Below are 25,335 nucleotides of genomic sequence, written 5' to 3'. Positions count from 1 at the left end.
AGTTAATTCATAAATACAAACAAGCCTTTACATAAGAGTCTACAAATTCTATAAGTAGTTATTTTTAAAACATAAAAGTATTTAGGGACAATATATAATATATTAAAAAAAGACTCACTCTCTCTTCAGCTTCACATAATGGGGAAGGCATAGAAGCTGTTCTGAATGCCATGTGAGAATGAAAGAACTGGAAAAGAAAAAAAAAAGACTTTAAAAATAAAACAAACACATTACATTATAAACATTTACCTAAATAATGTATTTACACTAGGAATGGGATCTAATATTGCCATCATCACTGAGTTTTAACTGCAAGTCTATACTATGGACTCATGTTTAAATTTTTTTGGCTTACTAAATAAGCAAAAAATAAATAATATTCACCATATACAAGAATACATACTCAAAAATTATAAGAAACCAGTAAACTCCCACTTACAAAGAGAAGGGCAAAGACTGCTGCTTTTATTTAAAAGACTCTGCAGGATTAAAACAGAAAGTAAGTTATTTCACTTAAAAAATACTCCATGAGGGGCCAGAGCTGTAGTTCAGTGGTAGAGAGCTTGCCTAGCATGGATGAAGCACTGGGTTTCATCCTTAGCACCACATAAAAAGTAAATAAATAAAATAAAGTTATAAAAATATATATAATTAATAAAATACTCTACAAGCCAAGGTGGTACTCAAAACTAGTTATGGTCCACTGCGGCATGCCAGGGAAACAGAAATGTTAAGAATGATCCAAGGGCTGGGAAAGTATGGATTTTAAAATTTGGACAAGTCCCTTAGTCATCCAATTAAAATAAAAATAAATTTTGGGTATAGATCGAGGAGGAAAGGGATAACTGGGTCAAATGGTAATTACATTCCCAGTTTTCCAAGGAATCTCCATACTGCTTTCCATATTGGCTGCACCAATTTGCAGTTCCACCAGCAGTGTATGATTGTACTTTTTTCCCCACATCCTCGCCAACACTCATTGTTGTTTGTTCATAATACCTGTCATTCTGACTGGAATGGGATGATATCTTAGAGTAGTTTTGGTTTGCATTTCTCTAAAATGATTAACATTTTATCATATATTTGTTGATTGATTGTATATCCTCGTCTGAGAATTGTTTGTTCAGGTCCTTGGCCCATTTATTGATTGGGTTATTTGGTTTTCTTTTTGGTGTTTTACTTTTTGAGTTCTTTATATACCTTAGAGATTAGTGCTCTATCTGATGTGTGAGGGGTAAAAACTTGCTCCCAAGATGTAGGCTCTCTATTCACCTCACAGATTGTTTCTTTTGTTGAGAAGAAACTTTGTAGTTTGAATCCATCATCCCATTTATTGATTCTTGGATTTAATTCTTGCGCTGTAGGAAGTCTTAGTAATGATGAAGATTAGGGCCTACTTTTCCTTCTATTTAGATAGTCTCTGGTTTAATTCTTAGGTCCTTGATCCACTTTGAGTTGAGTTTTGTGCATTGCTTATAGCAGCACAATTCACAATAGCAAAACTGTGGAACCAACCTAGATGTACTTCAGTAGATGAATGGATAAAAAAATGTGGCATATAACAATGGAATATTACTCAGCAATAAAAGATAATAAAATCATAGCATTTGCAGGTAAATGGATGGCCCTAGAGAAGATAATACTAAGTGAAATTAGCCAGTACCAAAAAAACAAATGCCAAATGTTTTTCTCTGATATAAGGTGACTGACTCATAGTGGGGTAGGGAGAGGGAGCATGGGAGAAAGAGGGGAAGGGAGGGGGCAGAGAGTTAGCAAGGATGGTAGAATGTGATGAACATCATTATCTAAAGTACATGTATGAAGACACGAGTTGGTGTGAACATACTTTATATACAATCAGAGATATGAAAAATTGTGCTCTATATGTGTAATAAGAATTATAATGCATTCTGCAATTGCTTATTTAAAAAATAAATTAAAATAAAATAAAAACAACTATTATTTACAGAACTCCCGCGCCCATCATTGTGTTAGCTCATAAAGTACAATTTCTTGTCTTTTTTTTGTGTGTGTGTACTAGGGATTAAATCCAGGGCATCACACATGCTAGGCAAGTGCCCTACCAATGAACCACATTACCAGGCCCTCCCCACCCTACCACCCCTTTTGTACCAGGGATTGAACCCAGGGGTGCTTAAACACTCTGCCACATCCCTGGTCCCTTAAATTGCTTAGGGCCTTTATATTGCTGAGGCTGGCTTTGAACTTGTGATCCTCCTGCCTCAGCCTCCGGAGCCACTGGGATTACAGGTGTACACCACTGTGCCCAGTTTCCCAATCCTTTTTATTTTGAAACAGGGTCTCACTAAATTCCCAGGCTGGCCTCAAACCTGTAATCACCCTGCCTCAGCCTCCCAAGTAGCTTGGATTACAGGCATGTGCCATTGTCCCTGACTTAATACAATTTCTTATTTCATCTTTATAACACCCTGAGCTATACTTACTACCATTTTCACAGCTTAGAAGAGAAGATTAGGAATCAGAAAGGCTGGATAATCATACAATCTAGTAGCTGTATACACAGGTCTGATCCAACTGCAAAGTTGGTGCTCCTTCTAAATAGCCCAAGTTGCAAACCAAATACCAAATGTCACTTTTTGCAACAATAGAAAATGATGGATGAGAAGTATTATGATATAGATATGAGGAGTCCCTTAAAACTCATGTGTGAGGCATTGCTTTTAGAGGTGAAATGATTACATTATGACAGCTCTTGCCCAATCCGTGGACTAACACACTGATATGAATTAACTGGGTGGTAACTGAAGGCAGGTAGGGTGTGGATGGAGGAAGTAGGTCACTGGATATACCTTTGGAGGTTATATTTTGACCCTGGTGAGTGGTATATTCTGCTTCCTCATTGCCACGTCCTGAGTTGCCTTCCTCCAGCAACCCTTCTGCCATAACATTACCATAGGCCCAGAGCTACAGAGTTGGCTAACCATGAACTGAATCTCTGAAACTGTGGGCCAAAATAAACTTCTTCTCCTCTAAATTGTTCTTGTCAGATATTTTGGTCACAATGACAAAAAGCCAACTAAGACACGAGGTTTCAGTGAAGCTCTGTTCATTTCAAGGTACTTGCTAACCTAGTGCAGCATAAAATACAATGAAATGCAACATTTTAAAAAGTAATACTAAGCTGGGCCTAGTAGTGCACACCTGTAATCCCAAAGACTCAGGAGGCTGAGACAGGAGGATTGCAAGTTTGAGGGCAACCTCAGCAAGTTGGTGAGACCCTCTTCTCAAAAAAAAAAAAAAAAAAGGCTGAAGATGTAACTCAGTGGTAAAGCACTGCTAGGTTAAAATCCCAGTACCAAAATAAATAAATAAATAATAATAATAAAATGAAAAGGAATATTAAAAGGCCAAGGATATAGCTCAGTGGTAGAGCACTTGCTTAATATGTGCTACAAGACCCTGAGTTCAAGCCCCAGAACTGGAGAAAAAGAATGTACCTGTATATCTTTATATATATATACACACACACACACACACACACACATACATATATACACATATATTTAACTGTATGTGAATGAACGTAGTAAAATAAACTATATAAACAGTACCAATAAGAACAATGCAAAATGAATTCCCTTCTCATCCCTGATTCCCTAGAACTCAGATCTTTTGCTGGGATACTACCAGCCTTTTATGTATCCTTCCAAAGAGACTATACAAATATAAGCACACATGCTGGTACAGGGCTCTTTCCTATATATAATGGTAGCATCTGATACTCTGCACTAGGGTTTTTTGTTTACTCTCCCATTCTATGGTATAGTGTCCTATTCTCCACACCACTATACAGTACACATGGACACTCTCTCTTTACTGTGACTTAACAATACAAAAATGAGCGTTTTTCAAATCTTTATTAACTAGATGAATGCATTCTTCCAATATGAAATGATTCTTACAGGATGAAAATTGCTCCTATATAGAAGTACACAACAAAATTTTTGTTACGAACATACAGATACTCTTGTGTCTTCATGAGTTGAAAAATAACACTAGAAGAGAGGGGGAATTTCATATTTGGAGGAAGTAAACTATGAATATAAGAATTTAGTGGGAGAAAAGGGTTCATTTTCATTAGTCATAAGCTGCAAAGTATGAATGAGGTTGGAAGGGACAAATGAGGGGAAACTGGAAGTGTCCACTTAAGAGTCCATTTGGTGCCAAAGAGAATACCTAGTTAGGGGCCCCGTTATCTAATGATAACTGAGTTAGACAGAACATTCAATGCTTGTGGTCACTTCTTGATACAACTTACCAACTGCTCATACCTTAATGTGTGAATGTGTTTACTGTAAGTGTTGTGCCACACATCTTATTTACCTGTCAACCATACAACTTTAAAAACACGAATGATAAGAAAGTGGCATTACTTTTTGTTAAATATATATGTATATATATATTATATATATATATACATATATATATGTATTTAAATATTTTTTAGTTGTAGAGGGACACAATAGCTTTATTTAGTTTTTATGTGGTACTAAGTTGAGAACTGAACCCAGTGTCTCACACATGGAAGGTGAGAGCACTTTACCACTGAGCCACAACCCCAGTCCCCCTACACACACTGCTTTTAATCTGATAGCATAGGATTAAATTCTGTAAAATGTAGTTTAGTAGGCAATTGGGTTGGTAAATATAATAATTTGCTTAGAAAAGGATGATAGGTTTTATACTCATTCGTTCATTAAACTTTAACAAAATCTAGGCTAAATATCTATTATTATGTAGATAAGGATTCTGTCCCTAGAAGTTCATTGTTTTATCCAAGGAAACGCCATAAGTCATTTGCAGAATGTTTCCCAGTAAGGGAAGGAAAGTTGTTATCAAGATGGTATCAATTTGGTTGGGAAGAACCAAACATTTCCCCACAGCTAGCTGGCAGGAAAAGGCCAGTCTCCCAAGGGCCCTGGGACAAAACATGTGCTTCTGTTTGTATTGCTCTCCCTGTTCCAAACTGAGATTTTAAAGAATGTAGAGAATCTGATCCTTCTCCAATTAGCCCAATGTTCTGGCACTTCTTGCTGTGATTCATTAAATACTACAACTTTTTATAAAAGTATTTGTTAGACTTTGTAGGAGTTAAATTACTGATATCTGGGTTTTTAAAAATATGTATTTGTGTGCTCTATACTTATACACACATAAATACACACACACATATGAAATATAAACTACAAAAAAGGCAAATTGGGGGCTGGGGTTGTAGCTCAGTGATAGAGCACTTGCCTAGCATATGTGAAGCACTGGGTTCGATCCTCAGCACCTCAAATAAATAGATAGATAGATAGGCAGATAGACAGACAGATAGATAGATAGATAGATAGATAGATAAATGTCCACCAACAAGTTAATATATATATATATATATATATATATATATATATATATATATATATATATATTTTTTTTTTTTTTTTTTTTTTAAGTCAAGGGTAGGTTGTGATTTTGTTAGTGCCTTACTTTTGTACTTTGGAAAGAGATTGTCACTGGCTGTTACAAATAGGAAGAAGATCACTGGATCATTGACATTATGAGACTCATAAGGTCAAGGGTCATGTCTTACTCCTTCAGAAACTCCAAGCGGCTAGCACTGTGATTTATTCAAAATAAGTAGAATGGTGAATGGCCTAGCAGATTGGAATTCCATTTGCAGGATTTTTTTTTTTAAATGTAGGGTTTCTTAGGAATATATCAAGCTCTTTGTATGCCAACTGAGGCATTCACTCAATTATCATTCTCTTTGTTATTTTACCTTCAGTGATGTCCTGCTAACTTCTAAAAACTGCTTCTAAAGTAAAACTTGTTTTGGAAATTTGAGTTGTCAAAGTAGTACCAGTGGAAAATATTAAAAACAATTATTCATATTACTTTTATTTTTTAGTTGTAGTTGGACACAATACCTTTGTTTTATTTATTTTTATGTGGCGCTGAGGACTGAACCCCAGGGCCTCACATGTGCTAGGTGAGCACTATACCACTGAGCTACAACCCCAGCTCCTCCTACTACTCTTATATGACTTATTCATGCTTCCTGGTCAGAACATTTACACACTAAGATTTTATGTAGGTTTTGGCAGACGTTCAAAACTACAGAAAATGGGGCCGGGGTTGTGGCTCAGTGGTAAAGCACTTGCCTGGCATGTGTGAGGCACTGGGTTCAATTCTCAGTACCACATATAAGTAGATAAAATAATAAAAAGGTCCATCAACAACTAAAAAATATTTTTAAAAAATACAGTAAATAAGCTGGGTACAGTGGCACACAACTGTAATCCCAACAGCTTGGGAGGCTGAGACAGGAGGATCTCAAGTTCAAAGCCAGCCTCAGCAAAAGTGAGGCACTAAGAAATTCAGTGAGACCTGCCTCCAAATAAAATGCAAAATAGGGCTAGGGATGTGGCTCAGTGATTGAGTGACCACTGTAAATAAATCAACAAAAGCAAATACCTGATATGAACCTAGATAAATTAAACCTAGGTGTTATTAGTCAAAGTTTAATGACGAATGAATATAAAACCTATCTTCTTTTTGTTTGTTTTTCCCTGTTAAAAAAACATGTTTTATTGGTACATTATAATTGTACATAATAGCGGCATTCTAAACCTTTTTTTTAAAGCAACTTTACTTAACAACCCAACTACATTTCACAAAATCCAATCAAACTATCATTAGGTTAAAAACTGAAAGCCACTTTCTTACAGTAATTTTTAAGAACTTAATTGTTACTAAAATTTTATAATTGACCAGTGAATACAATATAGCTTCAGGGACTCAGGTGTGTGGCATATTGCTTACAATAGGCATACACATTCAAGTGTGAACAGATGGTAAATTATGTCAAGAAGTGACACTGAGCATAGAATGTTCTACTGCTTTACTCAGTTTATATAATGCAAAGGTGTGAACAAGTACCCTAACCCGATATTTTCTGTGGCACTAAGTGGAGTCTTTGTGGAGTCCAGATAATTTCTTCACTCAGCCACTCACGAATTACACTAATCAATTCCTCTAACGTCACTCATATCTTCACAGCCTAAGACCGGTGAACCCCTTTCTTCTACCAAATACATTGTTTAATTTCTCCAAATATGAAATTCTGTCTCCCTGCTGGTGCTCAGGAAGAATGCCACACTGGTGTGACTACACTGCTGCTTAACCTTCCAGGGTCTGAGCTTGTGCTCCCCACAAGCAGGCCACTCTCCTCATTAGACAGCTCTTGCCCTCAGTAATTTCCTTTCACTGTGTCAAATTCTGCCTCTCTAGTCCATTAAGGTCCTGGTTTTTCCTTGGGGAGTTTTCTTTCCTCAAGGTAGATCACAGATATTTGAATACACTTTGCTGCCCCTTGATCCTCTGATGGTGCAACAAGCTAATAATGTTGGGGGGAAATCAAGTTTCTTTGACATGCACAGTACTAGAAAGTATTTTCCAGAACTTTAAAAAATTTAGGTGTAATACGTGAAAACATAAAAGAACTTGGACAAAATCTAGAAGCATTTTGGTTACCTCATAGTGTGAAAAGATATTCTGAACTTCACAGAGAACCAAGGGGCAGTCCTGCGCTGAGTAGGAAGCAAAGTTAAAGATCTTCTAAGGTTCCCACCTTAGTGCTCTAACACTGAGCTACACTCCAGCCCCTCCCAGTGAATGAATGAAACTACAGCATGGAGAGTAATGCCTTTTCTGTCTTAACTTACAAAAAAAAAAATGCCTGTAAGTTTTGCATTTTGAGGTATAAAATAAATCTCTGCAATCTCAGCATATGACTTTTCCCCTCCCCTATGAAAACTGGAACAACTCAAGATTGTATGATGTCGCGTTGCATGCGACTAAAACACTCAGGGGTCACGCCAGGGGAACTGGGCTGTGAGAAATAACCACACAAAAGACAGAAATACCTTTTTCTTTGGGAGTGCTGTGACAGCTCCTCTGACCTTAAGGGTCCTCAGAAAGAGAGAGTGAGAGCGTGCTGACCCCTTTTATTAAGGAAAAGCCATTCAAATGAGACAAGGGGTCAGGTTTCAAGGGGCTGAGTCTAGCTTCATGATGTCTGCTGTCAGCAGGCTGACTGACATCTAGGAAGGCCACACCCAAGGGCACAGTAAGAGAAGGGGACACCCAAAGGGCGTTTCCATGGAACATTCTGTCCCAAACAAGGCAAGGGGTTATATCACAAAGGAACAGGTGAGCATAGCTTGATCCTTGGGGATGTAGAAAGGCACGCTCATGCATGAAGACACATTTGGCTGCATTTTACATTACTTAAAAAAGAAGCCAGATCATGGGGTGGGAGGGGATGACCAACAGTGCCTCAAACCAATCAGGAGAGGAAAAACGCTGGTCACACAATGTGACCGCCTCCCACAGTATGACTCACTTTTAACAAGAAATCATAAGAATGTGATATGGTGAAGAATGAAGAATAAGTCATGGAAAATGCATGTATAGACAGGACGGATTAAGGAAAAAGACACAATAAAAGTATATCTCCTTGTGTGTGATAACCTTGAAACTAAATCTGAAGGCTTATTTAAATGAAAAGTAGATGGCTTGAATTTGGGGAGAAGGTGATAGAAAAAAATCAAATTTGAGAAGTAGTAGGCATAGCGGCATATTCAAAATAAAAAAATTAAGAAAGGGTGAGGATGTAGCTCAGTGGTAAAAACGCCCCTGAGTTCAATCTCCAGTACCAAAAAACGGTTGTCAGAGTCATTCTTCTGTTCTTCCCTTATCCTGTCCCTTCTCCCTCAATCCCCTTTAACTACTCCACTGATTTTTCTTGTATTTTGACTGACCTTCCCCTCCTCTTCTTCTTCCTCTTACCCCTCCCTCCTCTCCCCACCCCTGCCATTATGGGCTACATTCCAAATATCAGAGAAAATATCCAATCTTTGACATTATGGGTCTAGCTTGTTTCACTTAGCTATAACAGTCTCCAGTTCCATCCATTTACTGACAAATGCCATTATTCCATTCTTCTTTATGGCTGAGTAATACTCTATTGTGCATATATATCACATTTTCTTTTTCCATTCATCTGTTGAAGGACGCCTAGGTTGGTTCCATAGCCTGGCTATATAAACCATGCTGCTATAATCATTTATGTGGCTGTATCGCTACAGCAAGCTAAATTTGGATAAATACTAACTAAAATATATAAATACTTCCAGATTGATATATAAAAATATAAATACTTCCAGATAAATACTAAGGAGTGGGATAGCTGGGTCATATGGTGGTTCTATTCCTAGTTTTCTGAGGAATCTCCATATAGCTTTCCAGAGTAGTTGCACTAATATACAAGCCCACCAACAATGTATGAGTACACCCCCCCACATCCTCTCCAACACTTAATATTATTTGATTCTTGACAATTGCCATTTTGACTGGAGTGAGATGAAATCTGAATGTACTTTGGAACTGAATTTCCAAACTGCAAGAGATGTTGAACATTTTTTCATATATTTTTTGGCTATTCGTCCTTCTAAACAGAAATATCTGTTTAGTTCTTCTTTGGCCCATTTATTAATTGGACTTTTTTTTTTGAGGGGGTGTTAAGTTTTTTCAATTCTTAATACATTCTGGATATTAATGTTCTATCTGAGGAAAGCTCTTCTCCCATTCTGTAGGCACTTTCTTCATGCTCTTCTTTCCTTTCCTATGGAGAAGCTTTTTAATTTGATGTCATCCCATTTATTATTTTTTGTGCTTTAGGAGACTTGTTAAGGCAAGTTAATCCATGTGCCAATATTTTGGGAGCGTTAGGCCTACATTTTCTTCTAGAAGTTGCAGAATTTCTGGTCTAATGCCTATGTCTTTAATGCACTTTGAGTTGACTTTTGTGCAGGGTGAGAAAGGGGTCAAGTTTCACTCTTCTACATAGGGATACCTAATTTTCCCAGCACCATCTGTTAAAAAGGCTATTTTTTCTTCCAATGTATATTTTTGGCACCTTTGTATAGTATCAGGTAACTATCTACATGGGTTTGTCTGTGTCTTCTGTTCCATTGGTTTTCTTGCCTTTTGGGGGGCCAATACCATTCTGTACGTTATTCTAGATTGGTAGTATAATTTGAGGTCAAGTATTGTGATAGCTCCAGATTTGTTCTTTTTGCTCTGTATTGCTTTGGCTATTCCAATCTTTTATTTTTCAAAATCAATTTTAGAACTACTTTTTCTAGTTCTGTGAAGAATGTCATTGGTATTTTCATGGGAATTGCATTGAATCTGTACAGTGTTTTGGTTTTATTTCCTTGATGTGTCTGGTTTTGGTATTGAGGTAATACTGATTAACATAATATGATTTTTGTCAGTTTCCTCCTTTTCTATTTCCCGGTGTAATTTGAGAACTAAATTTTGGCAGAAATTGGCTGAGAATCCCTCTGATGTGATTCTCTTTGTTGGAAGGATTTTCATAGTTACTTCAATTTTATTACCTGAGATTGATCTATTTAATATTTAAACTGCTTTGATTTCATTACTTGACACTGATTATGTAAGTTTTCTATATCTTCATGGTCATACATCTCTAGGAATCTGTCAATATCCTAATGATTTCCTAGCTCATTGGGAGTATAAATTTTCAAAATAGTTTCTAATGATCTCTGGATTTCAGTAGTGTCTTGGTGATATTTCCCTTTTCATCTCTAATTTTGTTAATCTCAGTCTTCCTTCCTTTTGAGTAGTTGAGCCAGGGTTTATCAATCTTGCTTTACTCTTTCAAAAAACCCAACACTCTGTTTTATTAATCCTTTGCTTTTTAAAAAATTCTTAATTTCATTGATTTTGGCTCTGATTTTAATTATTTCCTGTTTTTACTGATTTTTGTGTTGGTTTGTTCTTTTGCTAAGGCCTTAAGGTATACTGTTAGATTATTTATTTGTTATCTTTCTACTTCTTCACATATAAATTCATTACTATAAACTTTCTCTTAGAACTGCCTTCAAACTCTCCCAGAGATTTTGATACATTGTATCACTATTTTCATTTGTTAATAAATTCTTTTCTTTCTTCTCTGATTTCCTCTGCTATCCATTTGTCATTCAAAAATGTATTTAATCTCTGGGTGTTGAAGTGTGTGCTATATTCTATCTGTGAATGATTTCTAATTTCATTCCATTATGGTCTGATAGGATGCAAGGAATTATTTCTAATTTTTATATTTATTAAGATTTGCTTTATGGCCTAAAATGTTTTAGAAAATGTTGCATGCACTTCTGAGAAGAAAGTTAATTCACTCATCAATGGATCAAATAGTCTATAGATGTCTGTTTGATCCATTTGATTAATAGTATCTTTTAGTTCTTAGGAATCTTAACTTATATCTGGATGACCTATCTAGTGGTGAGAAAGGTACCAGTATTATTGTATTGTGGTCTATTTGATTCTTTATTGAGAAGAGTTTGTTTTATGTGCACAGATGCACCACAGTTTCAGGCATAAATATTTACAATCATTTTATCTTGCTGTTGGATGATTACCTTTCCCAGTATGAAGTGACCTTCTTTGTCTCTTCTGATTAACTTTGCATTGAGGCCCACTGTCTGATTTGAGAATAGCTATCCCTGTGTTTATGGGTAATATTTGCATAGTATCTTTTCCTATCCTTTCACCTTCAGTCTGTGGATGTCTCTGTGAGTTTCTTGCAAACAAAACACTGTTGAGTCTTATTTTTGAATCCCATCTGCCTATCTACTATGTCTTTTTGCCGCAGTCTCTGGCTGGGCACAAATCACGAGTCTCCACACAGCTTGTAGATTCAAACAGCAATTCTTTATTCCCGAACTCACACCGGCAGTCTACAAACACGCTCTGGGGGAATCCACGTTCTCTGCCCAAATCCACTCCGCATGGGCTTCTGTCTCCCAAAATATACTGTCTGACCCTAAGCACTCAAGAGGAACTCAGCAGCAGGATACGCCCTATTCTAAAGGGGGAACACCCTAATCTCCTATTATGCTAAACTGCCCTATTCTAAAGGGGGAACACCCTAAACACGGATCCTGCCCTGGTCCTTGAGCAAGGTCACCTTTCAGAAGTCCTTCCACTAGACAGCATGGGAGTAAGCTGGCAAGGAATTTGTCATACCTACTTGGCTGATGGCTCCCAGCATCTTTTGATTGAAGAGTTTAGATCATTTACATTCAGTATTGTTACAGAAAGGTGATTTTTATTTTCTGCCATTTGATTTAATTTAGACTTGGTTCTCTTTTAATTGAATGTTAATTCTAGTGTAATTCTTCCCTATGGTGCGCTTTTTTTTGAATTTTTTTTTTCATTGCTTCATATTCTTAAATTTGGTCTCTTGATGTTAACCCAGATTTGTTGAAAATCCTGGTCATAGTCTCTTAACATCTTTTCTTTATGGTTAATTTTATATGCAATATTATACACTTTGTCTTCAAGGCCTGAAAATCTTCAAAGTGTTCTAATCTATTCGTGCTACTTTCCACTAAATTTTTAATTTGGCTTATTGAGTCTTTCATTTCCAGGATTTCTGTTTGGTTCTTTTTTCAGAATCTTTCCTCTTTGTTGAAGTGATCTTTCACTTCCCATGTTTTCTTATTTCACTCCATACATCATCTTTTAGCTCAATGAACATTTAAACTATGAACATCATAAATTCTCTGACCTTTCCTCCACTGTGTTGTTAATGGAATCAGTTGCTGAATTGTTATGCGCTATTTGGGGTGGCTTGTTCCCTTACTTTTTCATATTGCTTCTATGTTTACCCATCAATTGGAATGGTTATTATTGCTGCTTTTAAGCAAGGCCCACTTGGTGAGCTTCCTTCTCTTAAAAAGCCCTGGGTTGGGTAAATATCCAGGTATTGATACTTTAATGTGTAATCCCAGTATTAGCATCATTTTGAGAGAAGTCACTGAACTCTATTTACTACAATCACATCAGAGCCAAGTCATATACTATTCAACCTTATCAATAGCAAAGAACGTGTTGATATTGATATCCACAGCTCTTCTAGTCCCAGTATAAACTTGTAGTAAAGCTCTGGAACAGGTTGAAAATTTAGTTATTAAATATAATAAAATTGCTATAACATTATATGAGGACTGAAAGGTGGAAGAAAAGACAAAGCAAAAGAAAGAAAGATAGAAAATAATAATATAAGGTAAGGTAAAAAGAAAAAGATGGGGGTTATTTGAGGTATTAACAAATAATGTAAGGAAAACAAACCAAATGAATGTAATTAATGCTTTAAACCATTAGAAGAAAAACATTGAAATGGGTTGAAGGTACAATGTGGGCTATTTTGGTAACAACTATTAATCAAAGAGTAATACAGATGATCAAAGTTGATGTTAAGAGTTATTTATAGAAAACTATGCCAAGCTGAAGAAAACTCTTGTTGAATCTTGGTTTGGATTTCATTAGAATTTGGGATGTTTAGAAGATGTCCATCATTTTTCGTCTTTGTATCCTTCCAGAAGTGCTGGGGCATAGCAGCCACTCCCAATTGCTATGGACTGCCCACCAGCTGGTTCTGGTTTGTCAGCTGAGGGTCCTGCAGGTGACTGCTCTCAGAGTGTGGTGTTGTGTCTGCTGATTGTTTCTGTAGTGTGCAAGAGTTGCAGATGCAGGGCTCTGCACTGTCTCTGTGACTGCTATGGATCACTATGTACCCTCTTCCCTCTACAGGATCCTTTTCACGGTGGCATAGAGCCTAGTAACTTCTATAAGCACAGGTCCTGTGGTTGTGGGTTCTCTGTAGGTGATCTGTGGTGCAAAAATATTCCTTGTGGCCCATTCAATTCACTGGGGTACTGTCCTTACTACTCAGCTGGTTCACCAGGGTTCTAGCTTCCACTACCCCAGGGTGTGAAGGGCAGGTGCCGATTTCCTCTGGTAACTATAACCGAGGCACAGGCCAGCCAGTATCCAAACAGTAAACACTTGGCATTTGTGGCTGAGGATGAGGCTGAAGGCCAGGTCAGATTGGAAGCCACTGCTCTCTGGTTGTAAACAGAAAACTTTCCTCCTTGGCTGACTTCTCCTGGGCTATGGTAATGATCTGGGCATCTTCCCCTTTAAGCTTCCTGGGGACTCAGGCAACTTCTCATCATGGCTTTCCACCAGATGCTTACATGATTTGGGAACCATCCTTCTACGCCACTGGATATCCAGGTAGCTTTGCAGAAGAGATCAGGCAACAGTTCCTCTAGGCTTTTTAAGACTCAGGCAATTGCCTGCAGTTCCTCTCCCCCATCCCCAGTGTCAGTGAGCAGCAGCAGCAGCAGTACTGTTGGCTTCCCTGTCCCTTTTCCTTTGCATGGATCCAAAACTGTCTTGCTGCTGGGATCTGCACTCTCACTTCTGCGAATACCAGACATCCACTCTGGCACTGCCCGGGTTTCTGCAGAGGCTGTGTGGAGAGCTGAATTGGGTGAGCACTTCCCAGTGGGCCTGTTCCACCCCACTTCCCATGTTCTTGGTGCGGAAGAGGAGGTTTCAACAACTTTTAGCTGTTAAGATCCCTCTACAAGTTCTTTCTAGATTGGTTCTTAGGAGATCCCACTGCAGGGGTACTCCCTCTGTTTAATTTGTTGCTCACTGGAAGTGGGGAGATGCTGTGTTGATTTAAGAGGGTGACTAGTCAGCTCTAGAAACCATCCTAGGCACTGAGGATGTATAACTTAACAAAAGAGGGGGGGAAAATTCCTGCTGTTAAGGAGCTTCTATTCAAGTTAGGAAAGACCTAACAAAAATCAAAGTAAAGAATACAATGCTAGATAATGATAAACACAATAAAGAAAAAGAAGGGAAAAGGAAAGAGGAAATGTGGCAGTGGCTTGGCATGGGGATGGGTGCTATTTTGAACCAGGTGGTCTGATAAGTCCCATCTAAAAAGGTGACAGTTCATCAAAGATCTGAAGAGGTCAAAGGAACAGAGTAGATGAGGAAGATATCTGGAGAGAGAACATTCTAGGTAGAGAAGTGAACAGCTGCAGAGCAGATGTGTGCCTAAGGAGTACAAAAAAACAAAACTCACACACACACACATACACACACACACACACACACACACACACACACACACACACGGATAAAAGCCAGAATACAGGGAGAAGGAAGGGGAGAGAGCAGTTACATAGGAAGAGTACCAGATCAGACAGGGTTCTTATGACTTATTTCAAGGAATTGGCTTTTAAAGGTTTTTAGCATAAAAGGAACATGAACTCTCCTTGTTTTTAAAGGCTCATTAAAGCAATTTACAGTTGAGAGTAAATGGGCATGGTGGCTGTAATCCCAGGAACTTGGAAGCCTCAGGCAGGAGGATCGTTAGTTCTAAGCCTCAGCAACTTGTGAGGCCCCAAGCAAGTCAGTGAGACCCTGTCTCTAAATAAAATACAAAAATAGGTTGGGGATGTGGCTCAGTAGTTAAGTGCCCCTGGGTTAAATTCTCAGTTCAAAAAGAAAAAAGAAAAATGGCACATAGAAACAAGATCAGTTAAGAGATCACTGCATTAGTCTAGAAAAAAGAGATGACGTCAGCAATGTTAGCAGTGGGAGAAATAAGATGCTAGTTGAAATTTGGATCTACTTCAAAGGTAGAAATGATAGCACTTGCTGTAGGCTCAATATGGGATGTGAAAAATAACTAGAAAGGTGGAGCTTCCATTCACTGGAATTAGAAAGACTAGAGAGGAGGACTGGGAAAGACCAGGAGTTCATTCTGGAGCTTGTTACAATGGAGATGCCTATTAGACATTGAAGAAAAGGTACTGAGTAGGTAGTTGAATAGAGTCAAGAGTACAGAGATATCTGAACTCATTGAAAGTAGAAATTCTGAAGTCTGGTATCAATCAGTCAGTACTGCATGCTGTCTGATGAGGTGAAATCACTCAAGGATTGAGTGTATAATTAACAGAGAAGAAATCACAGAAATGAGCCATGGTCCCCAATTTAAAGGCGGGGGATTAAGAAACAACACTCCAAAAGATCAAGAAACAGTCAAAGAAGGTGAAAGAAATTGAGAAGCCTGTGGAATCCTGGGGAGGGGATATGTTCTCTGGTAGGAGATATGTTCTCTGGTAGGAGAATGCCACTTCTATTCATTTACATGTTGTGTTTTCATGCCACAATAAAGGAGTTGAATAGTTTCTGACAGAGACCACAGGGCTCATAAAGTTGACACTATTTCCTATTGGACCCTTTAAAGAAATTGATCTAAAAGAATTGAGATGGTGAATGAACTAAGAAAATACAGTCTTTAGCTACAATGAGAGCCTCTTAAAGAGCTCCTAGAGTTTAGATCTAAAATGTACCCTAAAGGTCCATGTTCTAGAGCCTTGCCCCTCAACTTGGCACCTTTGGGAAGTGGTAGAAACCTTTAAAGGGGTAGAGCCTAGTGAGGGGTAGGGGTGGGGGTGGGGTGGTTCTTAGATCATTGGGATATGAGTCACTTTCTTTTTCTCTTTTGCCTCCTGCTTTCCATGAGAAGAACAGCCATGTTCTATCACTCACCCCTGCCATTATGTGCTGCCCCTTCACTAGCCCACAAACAATGCAGCCAATTATAGACTAAACCTCTAAAAAAACTGTAAGTCAAAATAAACCTTTTCTTTTTATAAGTTGATGATTTCTATTATTTTGTTACAATAACAGAAAGGGGACTAACACAGAGTTTAAGGTCATAAAGTGAGACCATTCAACCTGATTTTCCTCTATCACACTGAGTTGTGAAAGCACAAGAGTGGAGTCAAAGGGACAGTTTAGTTTACTTAAGTGTGGGCTTTGGTCAGGAGAGAATGAGGCAAAAGACAAAGTTCAGCACTTTCAGGATCTGATTATAAATGGTTATTATCATGGACTCAAAGGATGGAAAAAAGTGGAAAGAAGGTATGAAGGACATAAGGGAAACAAAAGATAGTAGATTTACAGATTTAGGTCACAGAATTGAGGAATTAAAGGTATGGTCAGGGGAGAATGACTGAAACACATTGTGATGGATACAGACATTGGTAATGATAACAAGTATGAGGTATTAACTGCAAGGAGTTGCTAAAGTAACAGAGAACATTGACGGAGAGGGAGTCAAATACTAAGAAGGTGGAGGAATTAAAGGATAATCTAAATAGATACTGAAATAACCCAGAATTTTGACAGTTCTAATGCTAGACAAATACAGAGAGTCAGTAACCAAACCTGGGAGATAAGATTTCAGGAATGTCAAGAAACAGAAGCAGTGAGTAGACAGCCATGACAGCTGAGTGAGTGACTGAGAACTGTTACAAGGGAGAATAGAATGATCTGGAAGTGGCAATGAAGGGCATAATGGTTAAATGCCCCTCTTACAGGTTCTGTGCTACAAGGGGAACCCAATAATGACAGTAAGCTTTGAACCCCAGCTCCTCTATATCTCCTTTGGGAAAGTTCAGTCAACGAAAAATTAGGCAAATATTTTTGTATTCTTATTAAAAATCACAGAAACCACACAGGAATGCTTGATCTACCTTAACCCAAGAAAAGTAGTCAACAAAACTTTCTAGGAAGCTGTATAAAGTTAACACAATAACAGATAATTGAAAATTATCATGATTATCCCTCTTTTACCCATTTTGGCAAACACCAACACAATTATGCTAAGGTAATCCTTTGCCCCAGACCACACTCTCCTCTTGTTACCAAGGCCCTATAGGATTCAATTTCATCTACCTCTCTAGCTTCATCTAGTTCCCGACAGCTCCCTAAACATACCAAAACTCCACACCACTACCTCTGCAACTGCCAGACACCTTGCCTGGGTGTTCCGTCTCTCATTTGTCCCATATAAATGTTCCCTTCTCAAGAGGGCTTATGTGAGTGTGTTTTCTAATTTGCCTGCCTCTGCTCAAAGTGTATAAGTGCTGTGAAGGGAAGAGAATGATGGGATGGAGTGCAGAAGATGGAGAAGAAATCTTCAACAACGGTGAAAAGGCATCTCAAAGGAGACAAGATAGCTATTTTCAAAAATGATGCAATATAGCAAGGGAAACAAGATCACAAAAAGAAAACATACAAAATGGGGGAAAAAATCCTCTTCATTTACACTTCTTTTTTTTTGGGGGGGGGGGCAGGATTTAACTCAGGAACACTCAACCACTGACCACATACCCAGCCCTATTTGGTATTTTATTTAGAGACAGGGTCTCACTGAATTGCTTAGTGCCTCCCTGTTGTTGAAGCTGGCTTTGAACTTGATGATTCTTCTGCCTCGGCCTCCCAAATCGCTGGGATAACAGGCATGCACCATCGCACCTGGCTTTCAGTTATGCTTACTAATCAGTGGATTAATATAAAACACTTGTAATTCATTTAGCTCATAAAGGACTTAATAAAATATGTATTTTTAAAAAAACTCACAACTTGATAATAATTAGAAAATAGTCCAAGATTGGAACAGGCATGTTACCAAAGATGTCAAATCAAAACATGACAAAATGTTCAACATCTTCAGTCACTTGTAAAATACAAGCTGAAACCTCAATGAGATATTACCATACATACAAAAAAAGCCTGACAATATCAAGTACTGACAAGGAAATGGAACAAGAACTCTCATTCATTTGGTGGGAATGCAAAATGGTATAACCATTTTAGAAAACAGTTTGGTAGTTTCTTATTAAGTTAAACATACACTAGCTGCTACTTAGGGGTCCCACAACTAGACACTTACTCAAGAAAAATGAAAACATTCACATAAAAATGTACAAGTGAATACATATAGTAGCTTCATTTATAATTGCCCCAAATAGGAAACAGCCCCAAACACTAAGTGGAAAAAGTGAGCTCAACTGTAGTATAGGCACATTCACAGAATGGAATACTACTCAGCAACAAAAAGGAATGTGCAAGAACATGAACTAATCTTAAAAGCATTTCATTTAACAAAGAGGTCAGCTTAAAGGCTGCAATAATACCTACACATGACACAATGAGAGGCAGAGAAACTGGTCAGTGGCTGTCAGAGAACAGTGGCAAGAGAGACTGACTACAAAGGAAACTTCTAGGGTGATGAAACCAGTAGCCTAACTATGGTTACATCAACACATGCACTCATCAAAATTCTGGGCTAGAGATGCAGCTCGGTGGTAGAGTACTTACCTGGCATGTGTCAAGCCCTAGTTGGATCCCTGACATAGCAAAAGAGAGCAAACAAACAAAAACCAAAAACAAACCCTCACTGGACTTTATGTTAAAACAGGTAGATTTTAGTCTATGTACATTATACTTCAATAAAAAAAGTTAACTCATAGAAATGTAATGTTTTATTTGGCCTTTAAGTTGCCGAGACCAGGACATGGGACAAGGCAACTTAGAGCATAAAGATTATTTGGGGTTCACAGTTTCTGAGATCTCAGTCCACAGTTGGCCAATTCTATTTTTCTGGGCCCAAGGTGAAACAGCACCCCAGAGAGCAAGGTCCCAGTGGAGGAAACCTGATCAGGTAATGGCAGAGTTAAAGAGAGTAAGGAAAGGGACCACAGAGAAGATGCATCCTTCAGGATAGACCCCCCCACACCAGTGATCCATCTTTTCCAGCCACACCCCACCTGCCTACAGTTACCACCTGGTCATTCAAAATTAGCATGCACGGATAAGATTATAGCCCTCATAATCTAAGCATTTCACCTTTGAATATTCCTGCATAAACAGAAGCTTGGAGGTGTGGCGGGGGGCACCTTATATCCAAACCATAACAGTAACAGAATCTTTGTATTAAAAGATAAACTAATCAATAAATGGGAAAGCAATAGCTAAAAAAAAATCTGATAAACTAAATAATTAAAATAATGACTAAAGTCCTCTTGATATATGTAATTTTTATAAACAATATAATATACAGGAAATATGCAAATACAAAACAAAATTAAAATACTTTCTTCAACTGTTCAAATTATAAAGTAGTGTTAGGTTCTTTTGGGCCTCAGAGTGATGCAGAAACTAAATTATAATTATTTCTATACAATAGAATCTCTGTTACTATATAAGAAAAAGCCTATCTTCTACCAAACAGAGAGTCCCTAGAAAGAATCTCAATGACTTATGTCACAACAGAGAAGAGCTAACATGACATCAGTATAAATGTATGGTTCTAAAAAGTTGTTAGAATGAACTACGTCTGGTGACAAAAGATGCAAAATGCTGGAGCACTAAGTCACCAGCAACACCATGTGTAAGGGCCTGGGGCAAGGAGGTACAATGACAACAAGAACCAAACAAGAGAGATTTTGTTCAACCAAATTTGAGAAAGTCGACTCTCATCCAGAGAGAGAGAGGAAGAAAGAGAGAAGGAGGGAGATAACAGTACTCAATAGGAATGAAAATTATAAAATGTGATAACACAAGTAAATTACTTGCCACACTGAACTTTAGCATCAGCATCTGGTCACATTCAATTACTAGAGCAGACAGTTAAAGCCATAAAAGTCAACTTCATAAAAAATTGAATAAGAAATAAGAGAATTTCATACATAAAAAAATAGGCTGAATATGTTAACATTTGCAAAGATTATTGGACTACTAAAAAGGTAAAATTAAACTAAAAGAAGACGAAAATAATGACTAAAGTCCTCAATTTTTAAACATACGTTAAAAAATTTTAAAGCCATATTTTTAAGATTTGTAATACAACTGAAAAGCTTCTCATGTTATTTTAAGGTTGACTGTGTGAGCAGAATCTGAAACAGTCTTCCTGCCTAAAATACCTAGCCAGCTACTCTCTACTAATCTATGGCCATCTCTTCCTTTAAAATTACCTCAGTACCAAACTTTTACAAAAAGTCTATATTCATTTAAAGCTAATATGAACTATAATCATACAAATAAGTTGTATTTCCCAAAAATTCATTTTAGTAACCTGCTTAGTTTTAGAATAGTCCTGAGTAGATTCACAAATGCCTTATTTAACCTACAATGTACACAGTATTACGTCTTAGACCATTTCAATTCTAGTAGCAGCCTAAGAAGAAAGCACATTTGTTATCTTATTTCTAGAAAGGCTAAAGCTAGATCATACCACTAAATGAATACATCAGAATAGTAAAAGTCTCAAATAAATAATCTAAGAACCTCAAAAACCTAGAAAAGAAGCAAAATAAACCCCAAGCAAGGAAAGAAAAGAAAAATACTTCGAAAAAAAGAAAAGGTCAGAAATCACTACTTATACTAAAGATAGAAAAATTAAAATAAATAAATAAAACAAGGAGCCAGTTTTTTGAAAAGATCAATAAAATTGACAAACTGGTATCAGAACTGATAAAGAAAAAAGACATAAATTACCAACATTTGAACTCAAACAGGGAATAGCACTACAGACCCTGATGCCAACAAAGGACACTAAGGCAATACTATGTTCAACTCTACTTATGTAAATTTGAAAACTGGAAGGAATGATTCTGTTCTTTAAAAACCACAGACTACCACAACTTTCCCAATAATAGTGAATAGCCTTATAACTATTAAAGAAACTTGAATTTGTAATATTAAAACACTCAAAAAAGAAATCTCCAGGCCCAGACAGTTTCACTGAAGAATCCTACCAAACATTTAAAGAATTAACAACCAACATTTAAAGAATTAACACCCATTCTACACAATCTCTTTCAAGGGAGAGAATACTTTTCAACCCATGTTTATGAAGTTACTATTACCTTGACTGACAGTACATAAACCTATAGACCATTATCCCTCATGAAGTCAGTAAAGGGCATCTACAAAAACTTCATAGCTATCATGAAAAGACTGAATGCTTTCTCCCCAAAAAGAAGGAAAAACAACAACAACAACAAGGAGACTGTTCTGCTTTCACCACTGTTACTGATTTGAATGCTAAAAAAAAAAAAAAAAAAAAAAGTAGTAACAAAGGGCTAGAATCCAGCCAACACAATAAGGCTGGAAGGAAATGGTAAAAAGGAAGAAATAAAGCTGTCTCTATTTGCAAATGGCATGATTATCCACATAGAAAACCTCAAGGAATCCAAACTCCTAGAACAAATGAATTTAGCAAGGTCACAGGATACAAGATAAACATACAAAAAAACAATTATATTTCTTGTTACCAATGAAGATGAAATTTAAAAGCAATTATCATCTACATTTCCTTAAAAAATTAAATACGTAAGCATGAAGGTATAACTCTAACAAAACATGCAGGATCGTATGCTAACTGCATAATGAAAAAAATCAAAGTAATATTAAGAAATGACAAGAAAAACTGTGTTTATAAGGTGGAAGACAACATAGTAAAGATATCAATCCTCAGTAAACTGATATACAGATATAATAATGTAATTCTTGGGGCTGGGGATGTGGCTCAAGCGGTAGCGCAATTGCCTGGCATGCGTGCGGCCCGGGTTCAATTCTCAGCACCACATACAAAAAGATGTTGTGTCAGCCAAACACTAAAGAATAAATATTAAAAAAACTCTATCTCTCAGAAAATTATTAAAAATAAATAAATAAATAATGTAATTCTTAACAAAATCCCAAAAAGATCTTTTTTTTTTTTTAGATATACACAAAATGATTCTAAAACTTACAAAGAAAGGCAAGAATTAAAGAAAGGCAAAGAATTAGCTAAAAATTAAAGAAAGGCAAAGAATTATCTAAAAAAGTTTTGGAAAAAAAGGGAAATATTCCTTCTAAAAAAGTAGGAGGAATGGGTCTACCCTTACTTACAAGGTTACAAGACTTACAACTTTACAAGTAAGTTACAAGACTTACAATGTTCCGAGAATCAGTGGTATATGTGTTGACAGAACCCAGAAATAGGCTAGCATAAATATGTTCAACTGGCTTTTGACAAATGTATAGCCATTCAATAGAGTAATAAGAACTTTTTCAACCAAAGCAATTAGGCATCCCTAAACCAAAAATGAGCTCTTGACTAAGGTCTGACATCTTATAGAAAAATTAACTCAAAATGGTCATGGGAATAAATGTAAATTGTAAACTATGAAACTTTTAAGGAAAAAAAAAGAGAGAGAGAAAATCTTCAGGATCTAGGATTAGGCAAAAAGTTCTAAACTGGCACCAAAAAAGCACAAATCCATAAAAGGAAAACTTAATAAAATGAACCTCATAAAATTTTTAAAATTCTTGTTTTGCAAAAGATCCTATTAAGAGGATGAAAAGACAAAAGTACAGAATGAGAAAGCATTTGCAAACTACATATCTGAAAAAGGACTGGTATCTAATATACATTTTTTTTAAAAAAATCCTTCAACAGCCAAAAAAAAAAAAAAATTCAATTAGAAAATTCAAAAAAAGAGATGAAGAGACATTACACAAAAAAGGAAATACCATCTATGTCCAACATCATTAGACATTAGAGAAATGCACCTGAAAACCACAACATCATACATACCTATTGGAATGGCTAAAAATGAGGACAACGCTAACTGTTGACAAGGATGTGAAGAGAGTAGATCTCTCATACACTGCTGGTAAGAATGGTTCAAACATATTAGGAAATAGTTTGGTAGTTTCTTATTAAACTAAAGACACAATTACCACACAACCCAGCAACTGCATAAATGAGCATGGGAGAACTGAAGCCAATCCCCAAAAAATAAAGGTAGACTGTTCTCTCTGATATCTGATATGCAGATGCTAACATACAACCAAGGGGGAGGGTAGAAATTCAGTGGATTAGACAAAGGAAAATAAAGGGAAGGAAGGAGGGTAGGAATAGGAGAGATGGCAGAATGAATTGGACATAAATCTCCTGATGTTCACATATGAATACACCAGTGAAACTCCACATCAAATACAACCACAAGAATGGGGTCCTAATTAGAATAAATTATACTCTGTGTATGTATGTCAAAATACACTCTACTGTTATGTAAATTGAAAAATAACAAATTAAAAAACCTAATGTTTACATGACATTACATTATAAATTACAGAGATGTTTACAGCGGCTTTATACATAATAGCCCCAAACTGAAAACGAGCTAGATGGCCTTCAAACAAAGTGTGGTACATTCATAACTTCTGATGCTTGCAACAACTTGGATGAATCTCCAGAGAACTTTGCTGAGTGAAAAAAATCCAATCCCAAAAGATTACTGACTCAGTAATCACATAAATTTGAGATGAAAATTTATGGAAATGAGTAACAAATTACTGATTAAGAGGGATTAAAGAGGAGCTGGGACAGGGAACTAAGTGGGTGTGCTTATAAAAGAGCAATCTGAGAGACCTTGTGGAGAGGGAAAGGGCCTCTATCTTCACTTTATCAGTCGATATTCATGTTGTACTACATTTTGCCAAATATCGAGAAAACTGCATAAAGGGTAGAGGGATATTACTATATTCTTTCTTACAACTGGATGAGAATCTACAATGATCTCAAAATAAAAACTTTAATTAGAAAACAGCTTCAGAGCAAGCTTAAGTGCTGGAAATTGACAAGAAATCCAATATTAACTGAGGTGCTGTCTTCTGTTCACGTATGATTTGATACTGAAGATCACTCCACGAATCAGTTTATAACACACCTTCCTCACCACAATCCTTTGATATTTTCTTCAACAACGTGAGCAAAGGGCAATGGTAACAAAGAGAAAATCTGAGACTTTTCCAAATACGAGATAGAGTGGAAAGAGACCTGGGTTGAATCAGAGCAGAACTCTTGTCCAAGCTCCATAAAGCAAACCCACCCATATGCAGAGACAGATCCCACTGGCTTCTGGAGAACTCTCGGTACGCTTCTAAGAGAATGAGAATTACAAAAGGCAAACCACACACGGTGTAATCATGAAAATACCTGTGGCCACTTCGAGAACCAGTGTCTTCACTGGCAAACAAGATAAATGTGCCAAAGTAACCTGAAGCGTCATGTACAAAGTCATCTAAAACGCTGGGCCGGGTTCTTTTAATCAGCCAGGGTGCCACGGCGGGAAACGAGAAGGTCCAAATCCTAATGGACACCTCCTGAAAACCACAGAGGGCTTTGGAGAAGCCGCGCAAGCCGGAGTCGACCCAGCCCGCGATCACCGACGTGTGCACAACTCTCCCACATTACTCGGGCTGTATCCGTCTACACTGCGCGCTCAGAAACCGTTAGGAAAGTGAGGGACCAGCCAACAGTTGTAAATTTCATGTTCCCTTTTGGGCACAGACTGAGAAGTCAAGCAAAAAGATCTTTCCCCCACTCCCCAGAGCTTGGCCCTGCGCCTCAGCGGACAGGGGTCGGCAGCGAGCAGACCCGAATCTCCGCCGGGGACCGGCCGCGCCCCGGGAGGAGCGCGGATCACAGTCCCAGCCCGACCAGGG

General features: G+C 37.4%; 1 protein-coding gene across 2 annotated transcripts in view; it reads right to left on the bottom strand.

Annotated features, from left to right (window-relative positions):
* The window catches only part of Septin10 (septin 10), a 72,573-nt gene that overhangs the window by 46,968 nt on the left and 270 nt on the right, over positions 1–25,335 (bottom strand). For both annotated transcript variants that reach the window (XM_076833994.1, XM_076833993.1), the window contains exon 2: positions 119–187. Coding sequence is in view for 1 of the 2 variants with exons in the window: in XM_076833993.1 (XP_076690108.1) it covers positions 119–187 (69 nt within the window). In the remaining variant the exon portion in view is untranslated. The remainder of the gene's footprint in view (positions 1–118; positions 188–25,335) is intronic.

This window comes from Callospermophilus lateralis, chromosome 14, assembly GCF_048772815.1.
Source record: "Callospermophilus lateralis isolate mCalLat2 chromosome 14, mCalLat2.hap1, whole genome shotgun sequence".
NCBI classification, from domain to species: Eukaryota; Metazoa; Chordata; class Mammalia; order Rodentia; family Sciuridae; genus Callospermophilus; species Callospermophilus lateralis.
Note: the sequence above shows the minus strand (reverse complement) of the source record. Positions and strands in the feature narration are given on the sequence as shown.